The sequence below is a fragment of the Emys orbicularis genome, chromosome 6 (genome assembly GCF_028017835.1).
Source record: "Emys orbicularis isolate rEmyOrb1 chromosome 6, rEmyOrb1.hap1, whole genome shotgun sequence".
Classification (NCBI taxonomy): Eukaryota; Metazoa; Chordata; order Testudines; family Emydidae; genus Emys; species Emys orbicularis.
This window is the reverse complement of record NC_088688.1, coordinates 12,532,373-12,555,319: the sequence shown is the minus strand read 5'-3', so window position 1 is coordinate 12,555,319 and position 22,947 is coordinate 12,532,373. Positions and strand designations below refer to the sequence as shown.

The 22,947-nt window shown below is 45.3% G+C and overlaps 1 protein-coding gene across 1 annotated transcript in view; it reads left to right on the top strand.

Moving 5' to 3' along the window:
* EPG5 (ectopic P-granules 5 autophagy tethering factor) overlaps positions 1 to 22,947 on the top strand; it is a 103,352-nt gene that overhangs the window by 29,259 nt on the left and 51,146 nt on the right. Inside the window, exons 4-15 of the mRNA XM_065406616.1 lie at positions 905 to 1,041; positions 1,645 to 1,752; positions 2,194 to 2,267; positions 10,078 to 10,186; positions 12,469 to 12,583; positions 13,096 to 13,246; positions 16,442 to 16,594; positions 17,079 to 17,236; positions 18,545 to 18,699; positions 19,346 to 19,486; positions 19,826 to 19,990; positions 21,402 to 21,524. Of these exons, the coding sequence (XP_065262688.1) occupies positions 905 to 1,041; positions 1,645 to 1,752; positions 2,194 to 2,267; positions 10,078 to 10,186; positions 12,469 to 12,583; positions 13,096 to 13,246; positions 16,442 to 16,594; positions 17,079 to 17,236; positions 18,545 to 18,699; positions 19,346 to 19,486; positions 19,826 to 19,990; positions 21,402 to 21,524 (1,589 nt within the window). The remainder of the gene's footprint in view (positions 1 to 904; positions 1,042 to 1,644; positions 1,753 to 2,193; positions 2,268 to 10,077; positions 10,187 to 12,468; positions 12,584 to 13,095; positions 13,247 to 16,441; positions 16,595 to 17,078; positions 17,237 to 18,544; positions 18,700 to 19,345; positions 19,487 to 19,825; positions 19,991 to 21,401; positions 21,525 to 22,947) is intronic.

Genomic DNA, 22,947 nt, shown 5'->3' with positions numbered 1-22,947 from the left:
CAGTACTTGGTCCTGCTAGTGAAGGCAGGGGGCTGGACTCGATGACCTTTCAAGGTCCCTTCCAGTTCTAGGAGATGGGATATCTCCATTAATTATTATTATAATTATACATGTTAACTTTTTTAGAAGGTCTGTTTCTATAAGTCTATAATATATAACTAAACTATTGTTGTATGTAAAGTAAATAAGGTTTTTAAAATGTTTAAGAAGCTTCATTTAAAATTAAATTAAAATGCAGAGCCCCCCGGACCAGTGGCCAGGACCTGTGCCACAGGTTGCCTACCCCTGACTTAAAGTAACAAAGACATTTTTATATCAAAGTTGCTATTTAGTGATTACAAGATGTTTTAAAAAAACTAGTGTCTTAGTTTTAGAGAATAGTAGAGTATTTGTTTGGATTTAATAATATACAGTAGAACCTCAGAGTTACGAACATCAGAGTTACAAATTGACCGGTCAACCACATACCTCATTTGAAACTGGAAGTACGCAATCAGGCAGCAGCAGAGACCAAAAAAAACCCACAGTATAGTGCTGTGTTAAACGTAAATTATTAAAAAATAAAGGGAAATTAAAAAAAAAAGATTTGACAAGGTCGGGAAACTGCTTATTTCATTTATAGTAAGATGGTTAAAAGCAGCATTTTTCTTCTGCATAGTAAAGTTTCAAAGCTATATTAAGTCAACGTTCAGTTGTAAACTTTTAAAAGAACCATCATAATGTTTTGTTCAGAGTCACGAACAACCTTCGCGAGGTGTTTGTAACTCTGAGGTTCTACTGTACATATAAAGGACAAAGGAGAAATTTTCTATAGAACCCCTAAAGCCGTGAGGGTATTAGTCAGCCTAGCAGGGCTCTTAAGAGTCACCAATGTCGGAGCTCTAATTCTGTTTCTAATTCACAGCTGCTGAGCAGTCAGGAAACCTTTCCTCGGACTTGGGTCACCTGAAAGAATGTGTCAGCATTCTTTTCGGTTTCACGCGCAGAGTTATCGAAGATCCTCAGTTCCAGAGTGACCTCCTCCTTTGGCTGCAAAGGCTGGTAAGGGAGGAGTGTATGGAGTAACTGCTGTTTATTAAAATGAACTGAATCAGTCCCAGAGGCCATCCCTGGAAACCTCACTACTGCTCTTGCTGTTTGGTGTCCTGGGTGAAAAAGAATTTGGTGGCTTCATTCCAGTTCTTAGCAGACAATGGCCACATCCCTGAAACCGCTAACATAATTGGCTCCTTTGTTGATAGAATCAACTGAGAGCCCAGGTGTTGAGAGTACTGGAGCCTGTGAACCCAAAGGTGGTTGGTTTGGATTAGGACAGAGCACATTAATAAGGCAGCATGGGGAAAACTCATGTTGGAGATGGAGGTCTTCATCACTGTCAATCTGGTGATCTTTCTTCATCACTCAGTTTCACATAAATCAGTTCTTTTAAAAAATGCTTTATATTGTAGCTCTTAAATCAAGCAGCAGCCCCTGCTTGTCAAAGAGCACTGTTGTCCCCGTCAGCCTTTTGGTGATACAGAATTCTCTGTACAAACCCATTGGGGGTTGGAAAGTGCAAGGAGAATAATAGAAAAGCCAGGTTTTAACAAGTCTGTGAAGGAGCCAACCTTGAAATTCCCTTACAAGATGCTCTTTGTTGTTTAGGTGTCAGTCTTGCAAAGAGTTGGCTGTCCAGGGGACCACCTCTTCCTCTTAAACCACATCCTCCGTTGCCCAGCAGGTGTCAGTGGATGGGCTGCTTCGTTCATACAGGTGTGAATGTTTAATCCCGTGTGCTTTGCTTTTTTTGGCTGAGATTTTGGAGTGGGTGGGAGAAAAGAAGAGAGTCTCTCCTGCTTGAAACCATAAGACTATTACTAGACTAACTGGCAAATTCCAGAAATACGGAATCGGGGGCCTAGGAAGGAGAGGAGCCAAAATCTTTCTGTGGGGCTTTGATGGGCTGGATTTTCAGCCCTCCCAATCTTGTGCGGTAGTGAGATCTGCAGCTAAAGGCAAAACCCGTGTCTTCTTTGAAGACCTATTTCTCGCTTAGATCAGCAAGTGGGCTTTGTCAAGATTTTCCTTTAATGTTAGAAAGTTAAAGGAAAAGCCAGATCATGGAAATTCAGAGATTTTTTTTTTTTTAGAAGCTGAAACTAAACTAGCTGTGGCTTCTGGTTTGCTTAGACTGAAATCTTGGTTTCATTTCAGATCAAAGTCTTGGATAACCCATCAGGAGTCTTTCATTTTATGCAGTCTCTTGCCTTGCTTATGTCTCCTGTCAAGTAAGTGGGAAAGGAGAGAATTTGTACACGTGTTCTGAAAATGTTTATCTCTGGATATTCAAACACATGGTGGCACTAGGAATATTTAGGTGACGTTGAGGAATTGTCAAAATGGGCACAGTGAACTGATAGTTAAGTCTAAAGTCTTGTTGTTATTCACTCATCCCCTATTTACAGCCTCAGCACTATTCTCAGATGCTAAATATTTAGCATGATGAATGTGCAATAGCCCTATTGTTCTTATCAATGTTGAAATAAAGTTCTCGGCTACTGTTTGCAGGAGCAATTGTCATGGATGAAAAGGAAATTCCTGAGTCACTAGGTCTGGAACAATTGTTGCATGCAAAGGTTATGCTGTTTAATTTTTTCCCCTATACTTCTAACTTTACTCAGGCCTGGTCTACACTAGGAGTTTATATCGAATTTAGCGCCGTTACATCGAATTAACCCCGCACCCGTCCACACCACGAAGCTATTTAATTCGACATAGAGCTGTCTTAAATTCGACTTCTGTACTCCTCGAAAACGAGAGGAGTAGCGCTAAATTCGAAATGGCAATATCGAATTAGGCTAGGTGTGGATGGAAATCGACGGTAATAGCTCCGGGAGCTATCCCACAGTGCACCACTCTGTTGACGCTCTGGACAGCACTTCGAGCTCGGATGCTCTGACCAGCCACACAGGAAAAGCCCCGGGAAAATTTGAATTCCTTTTCCTGTCTGGGCAGTTTGAATCTCATTTTCTGTTTGGACAGCGTGGAGAGCTCAGCAGCACTGGCAACGATGCAGAGCTCTCCAGCAGAGATGGCCGTGCAATCTAATAGAAAGAGGGCCCCAGCATGGACTGATCGGGAAGTCTTGGATCTCATCGCTGTGTGGGGCGATGAGTCCGTGCTTTCAGAGCTGCGCTCCAAAAGAAGGAATGCAAAGATCTACGAGAAGATCTCTAAAGCCATGGCAGAGAGAGGATACAGCCGGGATGCAACGCAGTGCCGCGTGAAAATCAAGGAGCTGAGACAAGGCTACCAAAAAACCAAAGAGGCAAACCGACGCTCCGGATCCCAGCCCCACACATCACGTTTCTACGAGGCACTGCATTCCATCCTAGGTGCGGCCGCCACCACTACCCCACCAGTGACCGTGGACTCAGAGGATGGGATACTGTCCACGGCCGGTTCCTCGTCGGAAATGTTAGCGGACGGGGAAGATGAGGAAGGAGATGAGGAGGACGAGGCAGTCGACAGCGCTTGCACCACTGATTTCCCCGACAGCCAGGAGCTCTTCATCACCCTTACCGAGATCCCCTACCAACCATCCACAGCCGTTACCCCGGACACCGAATCAGGGGAAGGATCAAGCAGTGAGTGCTTTAAACATCTAAACATGTAATTTTAACATAACTGGTCCACCGTGGTAACACACGTTCCCACGCCATGAGTCCAGTAAGTAGTCTGGGATCATGGCACGGCACAGCATGGCGGCATACGGCCCTGGCCTCTGCATGGTCTCCCGAAGCATTCTTCCCCTCTCGCTCTCCGAGATCCTCATTAGAGTTATATCGCACATGACGCCCTGCTTTAAATTAGGGAGGGGAATGTTAGTATTGGGACTGCTTTACAGCCACGCGGTGGAGGCGGCAGAGGGGCAGCATACAGTGATCTTTCCCGGGGACAGCCGCGAGGTGGTGGGACAGGGGCAGAGCTCATGCTTCCCTGATTGCTGCCAGCAGAGAGTGGCCTTGCATTCAGTGCGAAAGGAGCCCAGTGCTACTATTACATTTTTAAGCTGCCACAAGTCTACGGCTTACCATGTTTTCCTGCAACAAAAGTAGAGGTGTCCTGCCACGCTTCTCTGATCGCAACTGCAAGACCCCAGGCACTGAAGGCGAGGGCCGAAAATTCGACCTTGTCCTGTGTGCGCATGTGAAAGGTCCAGTGCATGGTGTTGTTCACAGAGAAAGACTATGTTCTTTGTTAGCAACTTCATTTATCTGTCTCAGGAATTTACTCCCTTTTTCCCATTCCCACAGACACATCTGCGACTGTCTCCCAACCCAGCCTGGCATCACACTCCCAGAGGCTAGCGCAGATTAGGAGAAGGAAGAGAAAGACGCGTGAAGACATGTTTTATGAACTTATGGAGTGCTCACGAGAGCAGGCAGCCCAGACGACACAGTGGAGGGAGAACTTGTCACAAATGCACAGAGCAGTCATGGAACGGGAGGAGAGGTGGCGCCAGGAGGACCAGCAGGCTACTCGAACCCTGCTTGGACTAATGAGGGAGCAAACGGAGACGCTCCGGCGCCTAGTGGATGTTCTGCAAGACCGGAGGCAGGAGGACAGAGCCCTGCTGCTGTCTATCTCTAACCGCCCTCCCCCGCCACCAAGTCCCACACCCCCCTCACCAAAAGTCCAAAGAAGGAGGGGCGGCAAGGGCCGTTAAAACTTTCAGTCGGCCCCTGCACACTGCTGCAGCAATGGAAGGCTCTCGTTCCAAAGTTTGAAAAGCCCTTTCCTACCCATCTCACAATAGCCCACGTCCAAGTTTCCTCCCCCCCTTTTCATGTGCGGTTCATAATAAAACATCTGTTTCTGTTAAGTACTGTTTCCGAGAGTGTCTTTTAGAGGGGATTCTGTCTGAAGGGGGGGAAGGGGTTTGTTACTTGGACAGGACAGTCACCTGTAGCAGGCTACAGAGGCGGGGGCAGGTCCAGCATCAGGACACATACACAGTACAGTCACCAGTTACCCTGGTCAGTCTGGGAGGCGGTTTTCATGTTCTGGGGTGCGAGGGGGTTGATCTGTGACTTTGTGGCGGGGGAGGGCAGTTACAGATCTTCTGCCGCGGTCCTTATCCTGGATCACAGAGCCACGCAGCAGGGGATCTGTTACCCTCCGCCCCCTGCCAGAAAGTCACTTGGCCGACACATACATGCAGTCCCGCCCAGGACTGCTGGCAGGCTGCGTTGAAACAACCAATCCAGCACTGCGGAGCCTGTCATTCCCGGAGTTTAGAAGCATCATTTGCATCAAAACAATAAACCAGCCCCCCGCCACAGTCTGCGTCCCCGGTTTAAAACATTCCCGCGAAAACAGTAAGAAAGAGAACCTTGTTCAGTAACAAAACGGAACAGATTTTATTTGTTGGGAAGGTGGGGAAGGGGGTATGTAACTTGGAAGGATAGTCAACAGTAACTGGGTAAAGAAACGGGGGCAGGTTCAGTATCTGTGTCCACAAAGTGAACAGTCACTGGAGACCCTGCTCAGTCAGGAACCTGGCTTTCAAAGCCTCCCTGATGCACAGCGCGTCCCGCTGGGATCTTCTAATCGCCCGGCTGTCTGGCTGGACGTAATCAGAAGCCAGGCTATTTGCCTCAAGCTCCCACCCCGCCATAAAGGTCTCCCCCTTGCTCTCACACAAATTGTGGAGCACACAGCAAGCAGCTATCACAATGGGGATATTGGTCTCGCTGAGATCACAGCGAGTGAGTAGGCTTCTCCATCTCCCCTTGAGACGGCCAAAAGCACACTCCACCACCATTCTGCACTTGCTGAGCCGGTAGTTGAATAGTTCTTTCCCTGAGTCCAGTGCGCCAGTGTAGGGCTTCATGAGCCAGGGCATTAGCGGGTATGCAGGGTCCCCGAGGATGACTGTAGGCATCTCCACATCCCCAATAGTTACTTTGTGGTCCGGGAAGTAAAGACCTTCCTGCAGCCGTCTATACAGACCAGAGTTCCTGAACACCCTAGCGTCATGAACCTTGCCAGGCCATCCAACGTAGATATTGGTAAAACGTCCCCGATGGTCCACCAGTGCTTGCAGCACCATGGAAAAGTACCCCTTTCTGTTGATGTACTGGCTGGCCTGTTGGTCCGGTGCCAGGATAGGGATGTGAGTCCCATCTATAGCCCCACCGCAGTTTGGGAATCCCATCTCGGCAAAGCCATCTCTGATGAGCTCCACGTTTCCCAGGGTCACTACCTTAGATAGCAGTAGCTTGACGATTGCCCTGGCTACTTGCATAACAGCAACCCCCACGGTAGACTTGCCCACACCAAAGTGGTTAGCGACGGACCGGTAGCTGTCTGGCGTTGCGAGCTTCCAGAGGGCTATGGCCACTCGCTTCTGGACAGTCAGGGCTGCCCGCATCCGGGTGTCCTTTCGCTTCAGGGCAGGGGACAGCAACTCACACAGTTCGAGGAAAGTCCCCTTCCGCATGCGAAAGTTGCGCAGCCACTGGGATTCATCCCAGACCTGCAGCACTATGTGGTCCCACCATTCTGTGCTTGTTTCACGGGCCCAGAATCGCCGTTCAACAGTATCAACAAGACCCAGTGACAGCGAGATGTCCTGGGCGCTGGGTCTCATGTTCTCAGAGAGGTCGGAGCTAGTGTCCGACTTCATGCCGTCACGGTGGTGCCGTAGCCTCCTCTCATGATTGATCTGCAGCTGCCTCTGGTACAGGTGGAGGAGAAGCTGCGAGGCGTTGAGAACTGCCACAACTGCAGCGATGGTCGCAGCGGGATCCATGCTCGCACTGCTGTGGCGTCCGCGCTGTCAGTAATCAGAAAAGCGCGCGAACTGATTTCCCACCGGCGCTTTCAGGGAGGGAGGGAGGGAGGGCGTGAGTGACGGACGGATGACGACAGGCGCCCAAAAGCACCCTCGACACATTTTTTTACCCAGAAGGCATTTGGGGCTCGACCCAGAATTCCAATGGGCAGCGGGGACTGCGGGAACTGTGGGATAGCTGCCCACAGTGCACCGCTTCCAATGTCGACGCTTGCCCCGTTAGTGTGGACTCACAAAGTCTCACAAAGTCGAATTACTGTCCTTAGTGTGGACACACACGTTCGACTTAGTAATATCGATTCCACATAGTCGAATTAACTAAAATCGAAGTACTCTCGTAGTGTAGACAAGGCCTCAGAAAAAACAATTGCAATACTTGATGAAAACAGTGAAGTCAAGGACCAATGATAACAAATGAAACATATTTCAGAGGAAATAAATGTTCTGATCAAAACCACAATCTTTTCCTGTTTGTCCTCCTCCCCACCCCTGTTAGATTAGTAAAGATTAGTGTGACTTTTATGTTTGTGTGTGCTCACTGCATTAGGAGAGTTACAGCCACTGGTTTTCTGAGTGTCAAGATAGTAGCTATTGAGCCTAATTGATCTGAAGCAGTTCTACAGAAATATTTTAAATGGGTAAAGAGAGAGCTGGACTGAGTTATTTTTAGAGTTAATATTAGTCAAGCCTGGATTGTCTGAACTCCAGTTAACTGAAACTCCAACCATCTGTTGGAGGTTTGATTTTAGTGCATAAGGATTTATATACTAAGCTGAGCTGACTGAGGCCGTGTGGGAAAGAAATTGGCCTACACATTTTGATGTCTGTGCTTAGAGTTTGCAGGCTAGGTTGAAAACCCTGGAGCAGATCCTTCAGCCCTTGTAAATCTGCAAAGCTTCATTGAACTTCATGAAGCTTTACTGAAGTATATCAGCTGAGGATCTGGCCCCCTGAGGGCAGACTTCAGTCTGTTGAGCCAGGTTTTGGGTGTCCTCTAAAACCTTGCATAGTCAGAGTTGCACTGTAGCTATTTCAAGTCAGTAACAGTAGCAGTGAATCTAGTGTCTTAAAATGAGTATGAATTCACAGCGATCAACTTTTCTTTTTTCTGATTTGGATGCTGAGAGAAGATGTAGTTATCCTCACAGCAGGTGTAGTGTTTCACCAACATGTTGCGGGTCCTGACAGGTTGAGAGAAATCAGACCTTAAGATCATGTCATTTTGGTTACTATATTGCTTTTCCCCCTACTTCATTTTTGATGTGGAAGTATCAGCTGACATCTCATGTACACCGTTTGTAAACCAGCATTTCAGGATATCAGGTGATCTAACATATGGGATTCTGTCTCTAGAGGCTTTCAAGTTAGCAGCCACTAAAATAATCTTGAAATGGAAGTATGAAGAAAAACAAGATGGCCAGAATGAGGAGTTTAAGGTCCAGTGCCTCATGAGCTGTCAGAGCTAGATATGAGTGCTTCATACCATGGGAGGAGTCCCAGCTTTCAGTTGGTAAATAAAACATTTGGTTATAGTCCTTTTGATTTATAAACTTATGACTTGTATTCAATTTCAAGGCCCTTCATGGCCTATCACCACACTTCTGGCCATCTGTCATTCACTATCAAGATATAGACTCCTGTCTTTGATCGGCTGATGATCGATCAATCCATCTAAGATACTTTTATGGCCCCCATTACCATAGTATGACAGTCCTTAATGAATTTATTCCCACAACATCCCTGTGAGGTTGGGCAGTGCTATTATTCCCATTTTACATATGTGGAACTGAGGCACAGAGAGGCTAAGTGACGTGCCCCAGGTCACACAGGAAGTCTGGTAGGGCAGGGATTTGACCTAGGTCAGATTAGGATCCTAGGTTAGTGCCTAGATCCACTGGATGATCCTTCCTCTCATGATGCCAGCCTTCATTTCCCACTTGTTACATTTTCAAACAAGCACCTTTGTGCTGTCTCTCATGCTTCCCCTCACACTTGGGTGGAATGCCTTGTAAACATTCACTACCTTGTCATGCTCCAAATCCCTCTTTAAACTCTCTGTTGCTGTGATGCTTAAAAACACTTGACAGTGGTTAGGCAGTGGGTGCTAAACCGTTGCCCATCATGCTCACCAACATTGTCTCATTATTTCTTTGTGCTTTCCTGTCTGCCTGTATCCACCTGTTATCTTATCTTACACTTGGACTGTAAGATCTTTTGGGCAGGGATCATCTTTTTGTTCGGTATTTGTACAGTGCCTGGCACAGTGGGGTCCTAGTTCATTACTGGAGCTCCAAGGCAGGGCCGGCTCCAGCGTTTTTGCCACCCCAAGCGGGGGGGGGGGGAGAAAGCCGCGATTGGCGGCACTTCGGCAGCAGCTCTACCGCCGCCGTTTCATTCTTTGGCGGCAATTCAGCGGCAGGTCCTTCCGTCCGAGAGGGACTGAGGGACCTGCTGCCGAAGAGCCGGACGTGCCGCCCCTCTCTGTTGGCTGCCCCAGGCACCTGCTTGCTGTGCTGGTGCCTGGAGCCAGCTGTGCTCCAAGGTGCTACAGCAATACAATTAATAACTGTCACTGCTTTTGGACTGACAATAGCAAATACTGGATGTCAGATCAGTGCAACTTTCAGTCCCTGGTTCACCTGCAGATGCTTGGCAATGGTTGGCATAAGCTCTTTTTTTTTTTTTTTTTTTTTTTTTTCATTTTGTTTATTATGGATTCACAAAGGTACCCAGCAATGTGTTTCTTGTAAATTATAACAGCAGGATCCCTTAGCATGGGTGTCCTGCAAACTAGGGTTGATAGCAGTTTACATTTTTTCAGGGTATTGTGCATAAATCAATTCGTTAAATTGGTAATCAACTTGAGTATGAATTTTTATTGACTGGTAACTTGTTCCACACTAGATGCATTGGGCAACCTTGTTAGTTTCTTGTTCCTGTTTGAGTTTTAAGAGGTTTTTAAAGTAAAAAGAATAGTTGTACACCTCTACCCCGATATAACGCTGTCCTTGGGAGCCAAAAAATCTTACCGCGTTATAGGTGAAACCGTGTTATATCGAACTTGCTTTGATCCGCCGGAGTGCACAGCCACGCCCCCCCCGGAGCACTGCTTTACCGCGTTATATCCAAATTCGTGTTATATTGGGTCACGTTATATCGGGGTAGAGGTGTACTGCAAATTTTGAATGTTTACTTTGTTTCTCTAATTTACTTAAGCCTGGCTTTCATGTATTTCCCAGAAATCGAGCAGACTTCATGTGCCACATGACACCAAGTGAAAGAAAATCCTCCACCTCCTCTGGGAAAGAATCTGGGAATTGGACATTAGTAGATGAGGGAGGAGAAGAGGTACGTTAAAACTAAACAGCTCTGCTTAATGCTTGTGCTCAAGCCTGTTGTATGTGTCTTTTTATTGAAGGGTTGGAGGAGGGAAAAACTAAATATTCTCCTGTAATGGATTTCCATTTCAAACAGTAAATCTTATATTCCCTTCATGGTAGAACAGTGATACTCAGACCTCAGTTGTTCAGAAGGCAAATTAGCAATCAACATCATAGCTGCGGGAGCTGAGGGTGCTGCCGCACCCCCTGGCTTGAAATTGTTTCCATTATATACAGGGTTTACAGTTTGGTTCAATAGCTGTCAGCATCCCCATTATACAAATTGGTCCAGGCCCCCCGATCAACATCACCCAAAAGAGCCACACAAGTATGCATTCATGGTTTCATTGACCATAGTACTACTCATTTTTAAACAGTATGATGGGAAATATTTAATTATAAAATTCTCACAGCAAATAAGTTGATAATTTAGTGCAAGTTGATACTTTTATTATGTTATTAACCAATTAAGTTATCCTGAGTGGTTAATAACTTAGGTTGGTTGATAATTAAATCACAGTGTTTTAATACCATGTGCTGCAAAGAGCTGCAGGAGACACATTAAAGAGCTACTTGGGGCTTGTAAGCCGCAGTCTGGGTATCACTGTCATAGAGTATTAAATTTCCAGTAATCTACATCTGAGATAGAATACCTCAGGTAATTTAATCGGGAAGGAGGGAAATAGAATAGACTGTTCAAAAATAGTTGTATAAAATTACCCTTGTTATTTAATAGTGCAGAAATAGATACCCATTTCAGAACTTTCCTCCTTTCAGTCATCATGGAAATATTGCTGCGCTGGGGGCTATGATGTTTTTTCCTCTTACTTTGAAGATGGTATCTACCACTTCTTTATAGTTGATGGCTGCTGTCATATAGGAACACACAGAAAGGGGGAATGAAAGTATATGTTGTGAGTGTGATACTTCCTAGGTGTACCCAGCGTTGTGAGGTAACTCACCACACCGGCGCTTACCATGAAGCAGTCTTGTCTGTGCCTGCTGTGGGTCAGTTCCCTGAAACCACCAGCCTCTGGCAGCACAAGCACTGCCTTCCAGGCCTCTGCAGGACACAATAGGCACACACCAAACCCTTCCCCCTACACCGCCCCCTCACCGCCCTCCTCAGAATGTTCCCTGCAGTGCCCAGCGTCTTATCCATTGAACACGCCCAGAATTAGCAGGCCTGCTGTTCACAAAGGAACCATACATACACACCTGCTGTTCACAAAGGAACCATACATACTAGCTTACCATACACACCTGCTGTTTACAAAGGAACCATACACACCACTTTGCTTAACACCACAGCACTTAGGTATGTTTATAGCGAAAACAAGAATAACGTTGTTACCCAAGAACAGAGATTCCATTGACAGTGAGTAAGAATATTGGAAATTAATGATTTTATTTTATATGTAAGCCTTTGTCTCTTTCAAGAGACTAAATTCAACTAACAGGTTAACCTCCTGTCTACAGAAGTTTATCTCGCCCAAGGTTCTTTCCAGCATTTTCAGCCAAGCCTTATTGAGACCCTTCCGTAAAGCAGAATCACCGTCCTTTTACTTCCTCAGTGAAGGGTGACGGTGTCATCTTTGCCCCCACAAATATAGTAGAGCGAGCCTTTGATGTGCACCTTCAGACAGGGTTCTTCCCATTGCTCTTTCTCTTCCTGTTAGTTTCTTTCTGAAGTCCCCACAATCCTTCATTTGCATTCAGTTCACACTGATGATAGGAGGCTCATTGTGAAGTATATTCTACTTAGTTTACATTCAAACAGCCAACTAGATAAAACATTTATTGTCTGGCAGGAAACTGGTTTTTCACCTTGGCTGGCAACCTGTCCCTAAACCCAGACCTTACAATTTTCAGTGCATGTACATAACTCCTTACATATTACCTGTACAGACATGTCACAATGTTATTGATGACTAGAGTGATCTAGACTTTTATTGGAAACCTTACATGACATTCTTTGAACTAGAACACACATATCCGCCTCAAGAGATTCCTGTAGCCCCTATGCACCCCCTCTGTGCCCCATGCCAGTTGGCACTGACATTCTGGTGTCACAATGAGGAGTGGGAAGAAGACCAGTATCCCTTTTCTACATTCTTTCTCTGCCATCCCCCCACTTCCCTTCAACAGAAAACTGGAGGTAGATAGTACAATAGCCAGGTCCATTCATTATCTGCCCCCCTCTCCTCTTGGGGAAGCTAATAAAATCCACTCTGTTTCTTTGTTTTGTAGGATGAAGATCCCGAAACTAGCTGGATTCTCCTTTTGGAAGATGACTTGGTTGTCCTCCTGTCACAGTTTCCATTTCATGAACTGTTTCAGCATTTTCTTGGGTTTAACTCTAAAGGTGAATTTGCTGCTAAATACGTAGACTTGTAGGGGATAAGGAATTATTTTAAATGTCAAACATGTCTGGGACTTATATTGTTCCAGTGTACTCTGAAGGATTAGATTTTATCCCTCCTTTCACTCTGATCTGTTAAACAGTTCCTTTTTGGTAACTGGCAGTAGATCTGCTTTTCAGATGCCATCTCTTTTCCCTGGCCTATGAGTTATAAACGCCTCACTCCTTGTGCTCAATCACTGTTTCTTAAACTCTTCTCCATCTCTGTTCACCCACGTGAAAAGATTACAAGATCTCCTGCAGGCAATTTACATAAATTATTTGTACTTGCACAATTAGATTTTAATTTACTGTGAATCTGTTATAAAATGGTATTCATGCTGTATGAAATAATTCATATAGATAGCGGAATAGAAATGCATTCCCTCATTGCTTCTAATGTTTTTTGAGTTCTAAATTTCTAGGTAACTTGCTGATTTTTGTGAAGCTTATGGTTCAGTGTTTTGATTTTGTAGGTGTTTATTTCCCTGAAAAAACAACCCCTCAGGAGATGATGAAGATTTTTGCCTTTGCGAACTCCTTAGTGGAGCTGCTAGCTGTGGGGCTGGAAACATTTAATAGAGCACGCTACAGGCAGTTTGTGAAACGAATTGGTCATCTGATCAGGTAAGAGGAACAGCTTTCTTCCTCTGTCATGTGAATCTGCACAGACAGATCTTGGAGTTTAACAGGGGCAGCAATAGATCTAGCAGTGTGTGTGTAGGCATATAACGTATGTGAGCATATGAATGTGATTTAGAGTAAGTTCAGTGATGGTATTTCTCAGCATATAGGCTAGGAACCCTTAGGGGGCTCCAGACACATAGGATGGAGGGTACAAAGTGGGGCAAAGAAAAGCTGCATGACCATCTGCAGGTAGTTATTGAAATATGCCTGCGATCCTTCCTTGTTCCTGTGGGTTCAATAATATTACACAGCTACTCAGCAGAGATCAGTGCACAGCCTAATGGAGCAGAGGTATTTTTAATACATATAATATGCTTAGCCACCAGTGCTGCACCCTGTGCAGCATATACCAGTCTGTTGACATGGCGACCACCAAGCCAGAGCCAAAAGGCTTAAAAAGCAGAATGTGAAGGAGAACAATATTTTCATTCTCTGAATAGATGGTTTAAACTCCCTCATAGATTTCCACTACATCTTCAACCACTGCGACCCCTCCATTAAATTCTGGAACACTCCCACACTAGTATCAATTTCCTGGACACCACAATCAGCTTCAGCAATGGAACTGTAGACAACCATATACAAGAAACCCCAAGATCACCACATTTACATTCATATATCCATTAACCACCTCAAACAAACCAAGACCTCTGTTGTCTACAGCCAGGCACTCAGTTACCACTGAATTTGCTCCAAGAAGAAAGTCCAGGATATATACACCTTAACACACACACAACTGCCTTCACCAAATAAGGACACTCCACCAAAGAAGTAGATCACAGCATGGAACAGGCCACCCAAATACCCTGAGAGAACCTGCTTCAATATAGAAATAAAGCCTCCTGCGACCGCAAACACTTAGTTGTCACCTACAGTCCTACACCGGAACACATATGGGGTATCATCAAATTACTACAATCCATACTCGATTTTTCCAGAACTCCCTCTTCTAGGCTTCAAACAACCCCCCAACCTCACCAAGCTCATAATCCGAAGCAAGCTCCGCACAGATCAGGATGCACCAACTCAAAGTGGCACCAGACCCTGCCAGAACAACAGATGCAAAACCTGCGCACACATGTCCACTGCTATAATGATCAACACTCTCCATGATGCCTTTTAAGATCCATGAATCCTACACATGCTATCACATGTGGTATACCTGATCCAGTGCACTAAATGCCCCAAAACAATTCTGTGGGTGAAACCAGACAGTCGCTACACTCTCAAATGAACTCTCACAGGAAAATAAGACGAAAACACCCTATCACCTGTGGGTGAACGCTTTTCACAAAAAGGTCCAATAGAGAGTGATTGGTCAGTCCTTCTCCTTCAAGGAAATGTGCACAAAAACTTTTCAAAAGACAAGCCTGGGAGCTTAAATTCATAACTCTGCTAGACATGAAAAATCTTGGACTGAACAGACACTGGATTTATTGCTTATTATAACAATCTGTAACCCGTTAACCCCCTCTTTTGGGCCTCTGACTGCTTAGGTATTAATGGGCCACTCTACCTCGAATGGTCCCTTAGAATATGTGCTAACTTCTTATGCTAAACAATCTGTTCCACCTTGCATTTAGCTGTGACACTCTTAGGGCATGTCTACACTACAAAATTAAGTTGACTTAAGTCGTCTATAGAGTCACCGCATTAATTAAAGCGGTGTTTCATGTCCACATTCTGCTCCTTCTGTCGGTGGTATGTGTTCTCACCAGGAGTGCTTCTACCCATTTAACTGTGTGGGCATTGTGGGTCACTGACAGCTGGAGTCCCCCTGCCACGGGGCTCATAGCCAGAGCCCAGCCCTGCATGGGGCTCACAGCTGGAGGCTCGTCTCCCTCTTCGCACCCCCCACCCCCCCGAGGCTGACAGTTCAGGTTGTCAGCTCCTGGGGCTGGCCGGGGGGCCCTCCGGCTGTGAACCCCGTGCAGGCTGACAGCCAACAGCCAATGTAAGTAACAGACACTGCGTTGCCCTAACAATATCGACCGAAGTGCTCCATCTCTTGTGGAGGTGGAGTTAAGTCGATGTAGTGGGCGACTTACATTGATGGGAACTATATTTTAGTAGGTGCTTAGAGGTAGGTCAGCGTAAGCTGCCTTACATCAACCTAACTCTGCAGTGTAGACCAGGCTTTAGAGCATTTCCCAGACCTGAAGAAGAGCTCTGTGTGGCTCGAAAGCGTGTCTCTCTCACCAACAGAAGTTGGTCCAATGAAAGATATTACCTCACCCACCTTGTGTGTGTCTGGGGTAAAAAAAGAAGAGAAAGTGGATAGAGAAAAGGGTACAGGGTGGAAACTGCCAGTGCATGATGTGTGCAGGATCCTGTCTGCCAAACTGTCTCAAAGGTGCACCAAGAGAGGCCGGAAGTCACAGGATGAAATGCATCCGACGAAGTGGGTATTCACCCACGAAAGCTTATGCTCCAATACGTCTGTTAGTCTATAAGGTGCCAGAGGACTCTGTCGCTTTTTACAGGATGAAATGTATTTCATAAAATGTTTCATTCATGCTTTCCCTTTTGGGTTAATGATACAGTTGGATGTTCTGCATGCTTTCTCTATGCTAACCCAGAACCACGGCAGGTGATTTAATTCAATTAATTACTTGAAGCTCTTTGTTGTTGTAGTGAATGGACATAGCTGTAAACCAAAAGCCACTCTACGTGGTTCCTTCTACAATTCTGCCAGTTCAGTCCATGTGTTTATTACTGTCTAATCTAGATTGTACTCTCTTTAGGATAAAGGTTATGGCTTCCTTCATACTTGTTCAGTGCTGAGCAAGTTAATGGTGCTTTCTTAATTATTAGATGTGTGGGCTTTTTTGTGTGCACTGCCAATTCCTAAGGAAGGGATGTATTTGACACACAAGCTTATGTGTCCTAACCTATTTGGTCTAGTAAAATGTCAACTTATTTACCTGTAAGACCAAGGAAAGATAACATAGGAATTATGACTAAAGTTCTCAGTAGATGGAAAACTCAGAGGGTATAGATGCCAGACACTCTGAAACTTGAGGACAGAAGATTATGTTTTTGGCTCTTGCTTGTGATCAGAGTTACTGTTTCTGGACACTGATGATGTATTCTCTGATCTTTTTATCCTCCTTTCCCTTAACCCCTATTGTATAGGATGACAGTTTGTTACGTGAGTGACCATTGGGCCCAGTATGTTAGCTGCAATAAAGAGTATGGAGTAATGCACCCCTATTCTGTGGAGAAACTGCAAGTGGAATTCGATGAACTGTTTCTTCGGGCTGTTCTACATGTGCTGAAGGCAAAAAGGTAGGAAATCCCAGTGAAGGATGTGAAAACTCACACCAAAATGCTATTAAAAACAATAGGAGGGTGAAGGTTGTGTCTAGAGGTGGGACCAAATAAAACCCCACATCAGAACACCCCAGGCTGCAGAATCGAGAATCTGCATGGACAGCTTTGATTTGATTGTGACTTAATATTTTAATAGTGTTTCAATATTTTCTGTGGATTCAGACTAGACTGTAACATGCAAGATCCTTAAACATGCAGATGGTTACCAAAAAGGGGAGTGGTTAGAACTCAACAGGCTGATGTAACTTACGCTGTTGGGACTTGCCCAGCGCAAAGTGGGATCAAGATCAAGGGAACAGAAAGCCCACTCTTGTACTCCTCTTTCCCAAATGAGGTGTGGGCTCCTCAGCCAGAGCAGAGGGTCTGGACCGGTAATTTCTTTCAGGCACTGAGGCTTATTATTGTGCAAATTATTTCTACTTTGCTCAAAATCCAACAGGCTGGGTGTCTGGCAGTTCATGTCTGAGATGCCTTATGGAACGTTATCGAGTGGCATGCTTTGGAAGCTCTTCTTCATCATGCATTGTGCAGAAAATGAGCACCTGGAAAATCTCTGCTCCACGGTGCAGCCTGCCGACTGCAAGCACAAACTCAGAGGTAGAATTCCTTTGCTTGCTATGAATTAAGAAATCCGCAGGGCGGTGTTTTGAATTCTGTTCTGGATTTGTAGCTAAATACAGCCCTTCTTCCAGTGCCTAGGCATGTGAATTCCAAAGAACAAGGATGTTGCCCCTTCTGATTGGTAACTGCAATCACTAAGTTTCGAACAGGGCGGCACCCACCTCTCACGGGCGCCCCGTTTCTGGTTGAGTGTGAGCCTGCTTTTCTTTCAGTTCTTATAACGGGGTGGTGCCCTTCTGTGTTACTGCAAAGTTAACTGCAATTCACAATCCCCAGTTCTGATCTTGCCTTGACAGATTATATAAACTATTTAAAACTGATAAAAGGAAAAGGTCTTGTAACGGCATCGACACTCACCTCTTGCAAGTGCCCCTGCCCGGGCTCAGTATTCAACCAGATCAGCAGGGCCCATCACAGTACTATCACCTAGGTTCTGGGTTCAGTTTCCTGGGCTCAATCCTGCCTGCACTGACCTGTCCATGGTCCTGCTGCTCTTCAAGCCAGCCAGGCACCCGGTCATTGGCAGCCTTCCCTGGACTCAATCCTGCCTGCTGTGAGCTGTCTGTGGCCCTGTTGCTTTTCCAGGCACCCGGTCTTCCCTCTTCAAGCTCCAGGCAGTAACTGAGTGCTCTGCCTGTGCTGCTTCCTTTTAGATGGCCCTTTGGCCGCTCCAGCAGCCACTCTGATTGCCTGCCTGGGGGACTTCTCCTCTGCTTTTTTCTGGGGTGGGGTGAGGCAGGGTTGCGAGGCCTCCAGCAGGGAACCTCCAGACCTACTTCACCCCATCACAGGTCTTTTCACACAATTTGTAGTTCACTTGTGGAAATCATTGCCACAAGATATCATGGAAGCCAACAGGTTAATAAATTCTAAAAAAAACCCAAACATTTTTATGAATAATGAGCATCCAGAGTTAGAGTAATAACAATTAACACCCCCCTTCCCCCACCCCAGGAGTTCTGGAAAGACTATAAATCCTCATGCTTCAGGACATAAACACACCTATAACTATTGGGGTTAGGAAGGAACCTTTCAGGTGGGCAGGGTATTCCATAGCTACCTGCTGCTGGGTTTCTTGCACCTTATCTAAAAGGGCTGGGACTGGCCAGTTTTGGAGGCAGGATACTGTACTATATGGGTCACTGGGTTCGATCCAGCCTGGCAGTTCGTATGTCTCTGTTTCTGTTCCTGGCATTAGACTAAAGATAAAATAGACGTTTTGTTATAGGAGGCAATTAACCATTTCACCTATATTGACCTGTATTCCCTCCACGTGATTTGCAGACCCAGAACACATTGAAAACTTTGAGAAGAATCTTGCGTCCATGAACTGCTCGGAAGAAGTTTGTCTGCTCACCACATTTGCTCAGATGGCACAAGCCAAGCGGGCTGATGCGGATGAGGACTTCATCAGAGTCATTGTACTGGAGATATATGAGGTGGGCAATGCCACGGGGCCAATTCTGTGAGGTGCTGAACACGACTGTGGAGCACTGCGCAGTCTTCCATTGTTAAGTTAAATAGAAAGTTCAAGGCATTCAGCACCCATTAGGATTAGGGCTTTAATTTATAACCCTATCAAGCTGTTCTCTTCTCCTGGCTTGATTGTTTAATACTCTAGGACTGAAATAAAGTTTCCTGGATGGCTTGTTTGTCATTGCTACATCAGAACATCACTTCTGTAGACCAGGCTGGAATGAACAAAGTCAGGACATGGGAAATCTTTTCCTTTCCTTGCCTCATTCCCTTTCTCTGTTGGAGCTGGCCTGCAGTGCATCAGAACTGACCTACCTGGAGCTCTGACTTTCCAATTTTATTGCTACCCGTGTGTACCCATTTTAATTTTCTGAGATCCATGGAGTCTGTGTAGCCTAGGCAGTGTGGTCCAATAACTTTTCATGCTGTGTCAGGATAAACAATTGGAAGAACTTGGACTGGAGTTTGCAGTTTGTAAACACCACTGTCCAGGATCAGCAGAAGAAAAAAGATATTATTTTATTGTATTCTCCACTACACTGCCCATGAACCTAATCATAGTGTGTGGGTTTTTTTGTCCCCTCCACCCCTCTGTTCTCACCTTCTCAGGTATCTTATGTCAGCATTTCCACAAGAGAGACATTTTCAAAGGTTGGCAGAGAACTCTTGGGAGCAATCACAGGTGTCCATACTGGGGTCATTTCTGTGCTCCTGGATCGAGTTAGAGACACCATTGAAAAAGTCGGGATGGTAAGAGCCGATCTGTGTCCTTTAAAACAGCCACTATTAAGAGCTTAAAGTGGATGTTATGACCTCGTGTATTAAGGATGAATAACCAGAAATTTGGCACACAGTGCTTTATTAGGTGGTGCAAATAGAAACTGGTTGTGCTGTGACTGTGAGCAAATATGCTCAGCATGTTCAGATGGGAGTAAATAGAATGGGGTAATGAGGAATGCTGGGATCAGTGTTGAGTAACGGTCAGTCCTTTTTCACTGTGTGTTGTACAGTGCTGAGCACATTGGTTTCTTTAGTGCTGACAATCTCTTTAACCATTGATTTGTAATACGTGTATTTTCCCCCTTACAGGTTTCCTTATACTTGTTTAAAGAGCTGCCATTGTATCTTTGGAAGCCCTCTTCCTCGGAGATAGCGTTGATCCGTGACTGGCTATTGAATTATAATCTGAGCACGGTGGAGAATAAACTAGCCTGCATTATCCTGGAAGGGCTAAACTGGGGATTTGGTGAGCATGTATGTATTAAAAATTGAAAGCTTGACACTCAGTCAGACCTGAGAAAAACTGTTATTCAACTAGCATTGTAACTAATCACGAATGTTGGAGATCAGTTAACAGTACTAACACATTCTACAGGGATGTGATGGGTTGCTTTGTATGCATTTGAAGGTGTGAGAATACAGGTATCCCAATGGTTTTGAAAGATGCTACTGGAGGAACCAATTCTGTTCCCCTGCCATACTGTCACAGTTGTGATTGGCAGAGGCAGAGCTCCCTCATTATAAACCAGAGGAGGCAATCGGCAGTATGTTTTCTGAGGGCCTGTTGACTCTGGAATGTGCTTCTCTCCTGGGCCTGCCAGTACCCAGATTTCCAGGTGCTTGGCATAGATCACCTTTTCCTTTCCTGCATTTAAGGAGGCTGGTGGATTTATAGGAGGGGTGTGTGTGTGTGTGTGTCTGTCTGGAAACTGGGCTAATTTAAGTGTGAAGTCTTTGTTATGATAAGTTTATGGAGGGGATGGTTTGATGGGATAACGTGATTTTAGTCAATAGGTCAATAACGTGCCATCGCTGGTAATTAGTAACAATGGTCAATGATGGGATATTAAAAGTTACTACAGAGAACTTTTTCCAGAGGGTCTGGCTGGAGAATCTTGCCCGCATGCTCGGGGTTCAGCTGATCACCATATTTGGGGTCGGGAAGGAATTTTCCTCCAGGGTAGATTGGCAGAGGCCCTGGAGGTTTTTCGCCTTCCTCCGCACCATGGGGCAGGGGTCGCTTGCTGGAGGATTCTCTGCGACTTGAAGTCTTTAAATCACAATTTGGGGACTTCAGCAGCTGAGTCAAGGGAGAGAATTATTCCAGGAGTGGGTGGGTCAGCTTTTGTGGCCTGCATCGTGCGGGAGGTCAGACTAGATGATCATAATGGTCCCTTCTGACCTTAAAGTCTATGATATGATTGGACTGGAGTCCTTTGGTGCTTGTGGAAAAGTCCTTCAAACTGGAAACTAGTCTTTGGAATTGTGGTTTGAAATATTGTACAGAAACGTTAGCTTTTGAAATGTTTTTTATATGATTTTTTTTTGGGGGGGGGATGGGGCCAGAAAACTCAAAAACAAATCAATAAACTCTTGGGGTCTCTAGGAAGGTCATTCTCCATAGACAGGTCCTCAGCTGTAGAGCTCTGTGTGTCTAGAAGTCTCTGAGCCTGAGTTCATTATCCTTCAGTGTACAGTGCAAGACTCCTCTTGCTGACCAAGCATTTGGCTAATCTAATGCACCAGTTATGTTCTTTCCTTTTTGTGTTTACATTGACATCAGTTCCTTGGTGATGTAACCAGAAGCCAGGTGAGGGTACATTACAGTGAGAATGATGATACAACTTTATAGGTCTTCTTTAATAAAGAAAACAAACTTTAACAGGATACTACTCTTCACCTCGATCCAGCTGTCCATGCTGAAGTTGCATTAATGGTCCTAGAAGCGTACCAGAAATACCTCCCTCAAAAACCGTATGGTGGACTGCTTTCTGAAAGCATAAAACAGGTACTTCTCCCTCTCTGAATTTTTGGTGGTCGTAGATGAAAGAAGTGAAGGATGGGAACCTCAAGCTTAATTTTAAAAAACCCAAACTTTCATGCCGTTGTATTGGGCATTTCATGACTGAAAGGATAGTTATGATGCTCGAGCTAAGGTATTTGTTACACACACAAAGACTATGTTAAAAGAACATTATAAAGATTGTAAAGTCAAGCTCTCAACCTTAATTCTGGCATTTCCTAACTTTTATCTGTGAAATTTTGATTCATTCCCCCTTATGCGTATGCATGATGATACAGTGTTTAATTATGTGATCCCATGTAATTTGCACAGGACCACTGCCTATTCAGTGCACTGAGTGGTTGATGCTCAATTAATGAGCAAGCTATTCAGTCTTTTGTTTTCTCCTCCTGGTTCAGTGGTTGGCCCTGATGTCTGTTCAAACTCTGCTGTGAATACAAAATTATTAATTTCCTCATGGGGTTTTCCTTGGTGCTCATCTCTGTAGTATCTGCATATTTCACAAACATTAAATTAATTTCCCAGCACCCCAGTTGGGAGGGTCGTATTATCCACATTTTACAGATGGGGAACTGAGGTACAGAGAGATTAAAGTCAAAAGTATCTGTCCCCCTGGCTCTGTCCTGTCCCATCTGGCTCTCAGTCTCCTTGCCCAGCCAGTCCATCTCCCCACAATCCTATCTCTTAGTCCTACTTCTTTCCCTCACCCCCGCCAGTCCCAGTCATGCTTGTGTCGTCCCTATCCAGGTGCCTTGCCCCAATGTACTTCCCATCGCCTTTGCATTCGAATCAGGCAGCTTCCTCTTCCACTCTGTCTGGGACCAGCAGAGAAGGGCAATGAGAGCACAAAAAAGACAGGCTCTCAGTTCCAATGCTGAGTCTGGCCTGGTCCATGTCAGTCCACAGCTGCAATTGTGGGTAAAGTCCTGCTGAGTCCTCCATAGCTCTGAGTTGGAGCATGCTCACTGTGGATGGACTCCAGAGTTTTTAGCTGCTGTGCTCTAGCTAGTCTCTACTGAGCATGTGCAAACTGATTTTTTCCCTCTAACGGTTTATAGTTTGCCCAAAATTGGGTGGATTTTCACGGGGCAGCAAAAGGCACATCCCTGATATAGCACCCCTGTGCCAAATTTCAAGTCTCTCCTCTAGAGCATGAGCGTGCAGAGCTTCTAAAAGAAAAGTTTGCCAGCATTTTTTTGACATGGGCAAAATGACATATTTCCCCCTAGCTTTGTTCTTGGAACAGCTGAACTGTTTTGGCTGAAATTTTCCCAAAACATTCAGCCTGAGACAGACGCCTGTCATGGGAAATTTCAACCCAAGCATGAGCATTTGGGCATTTATAAGCAACTAAAACAGGATCTTTATAATGGATAGTTTGGGGCGAGCTTAATAATAGGTGATGTTA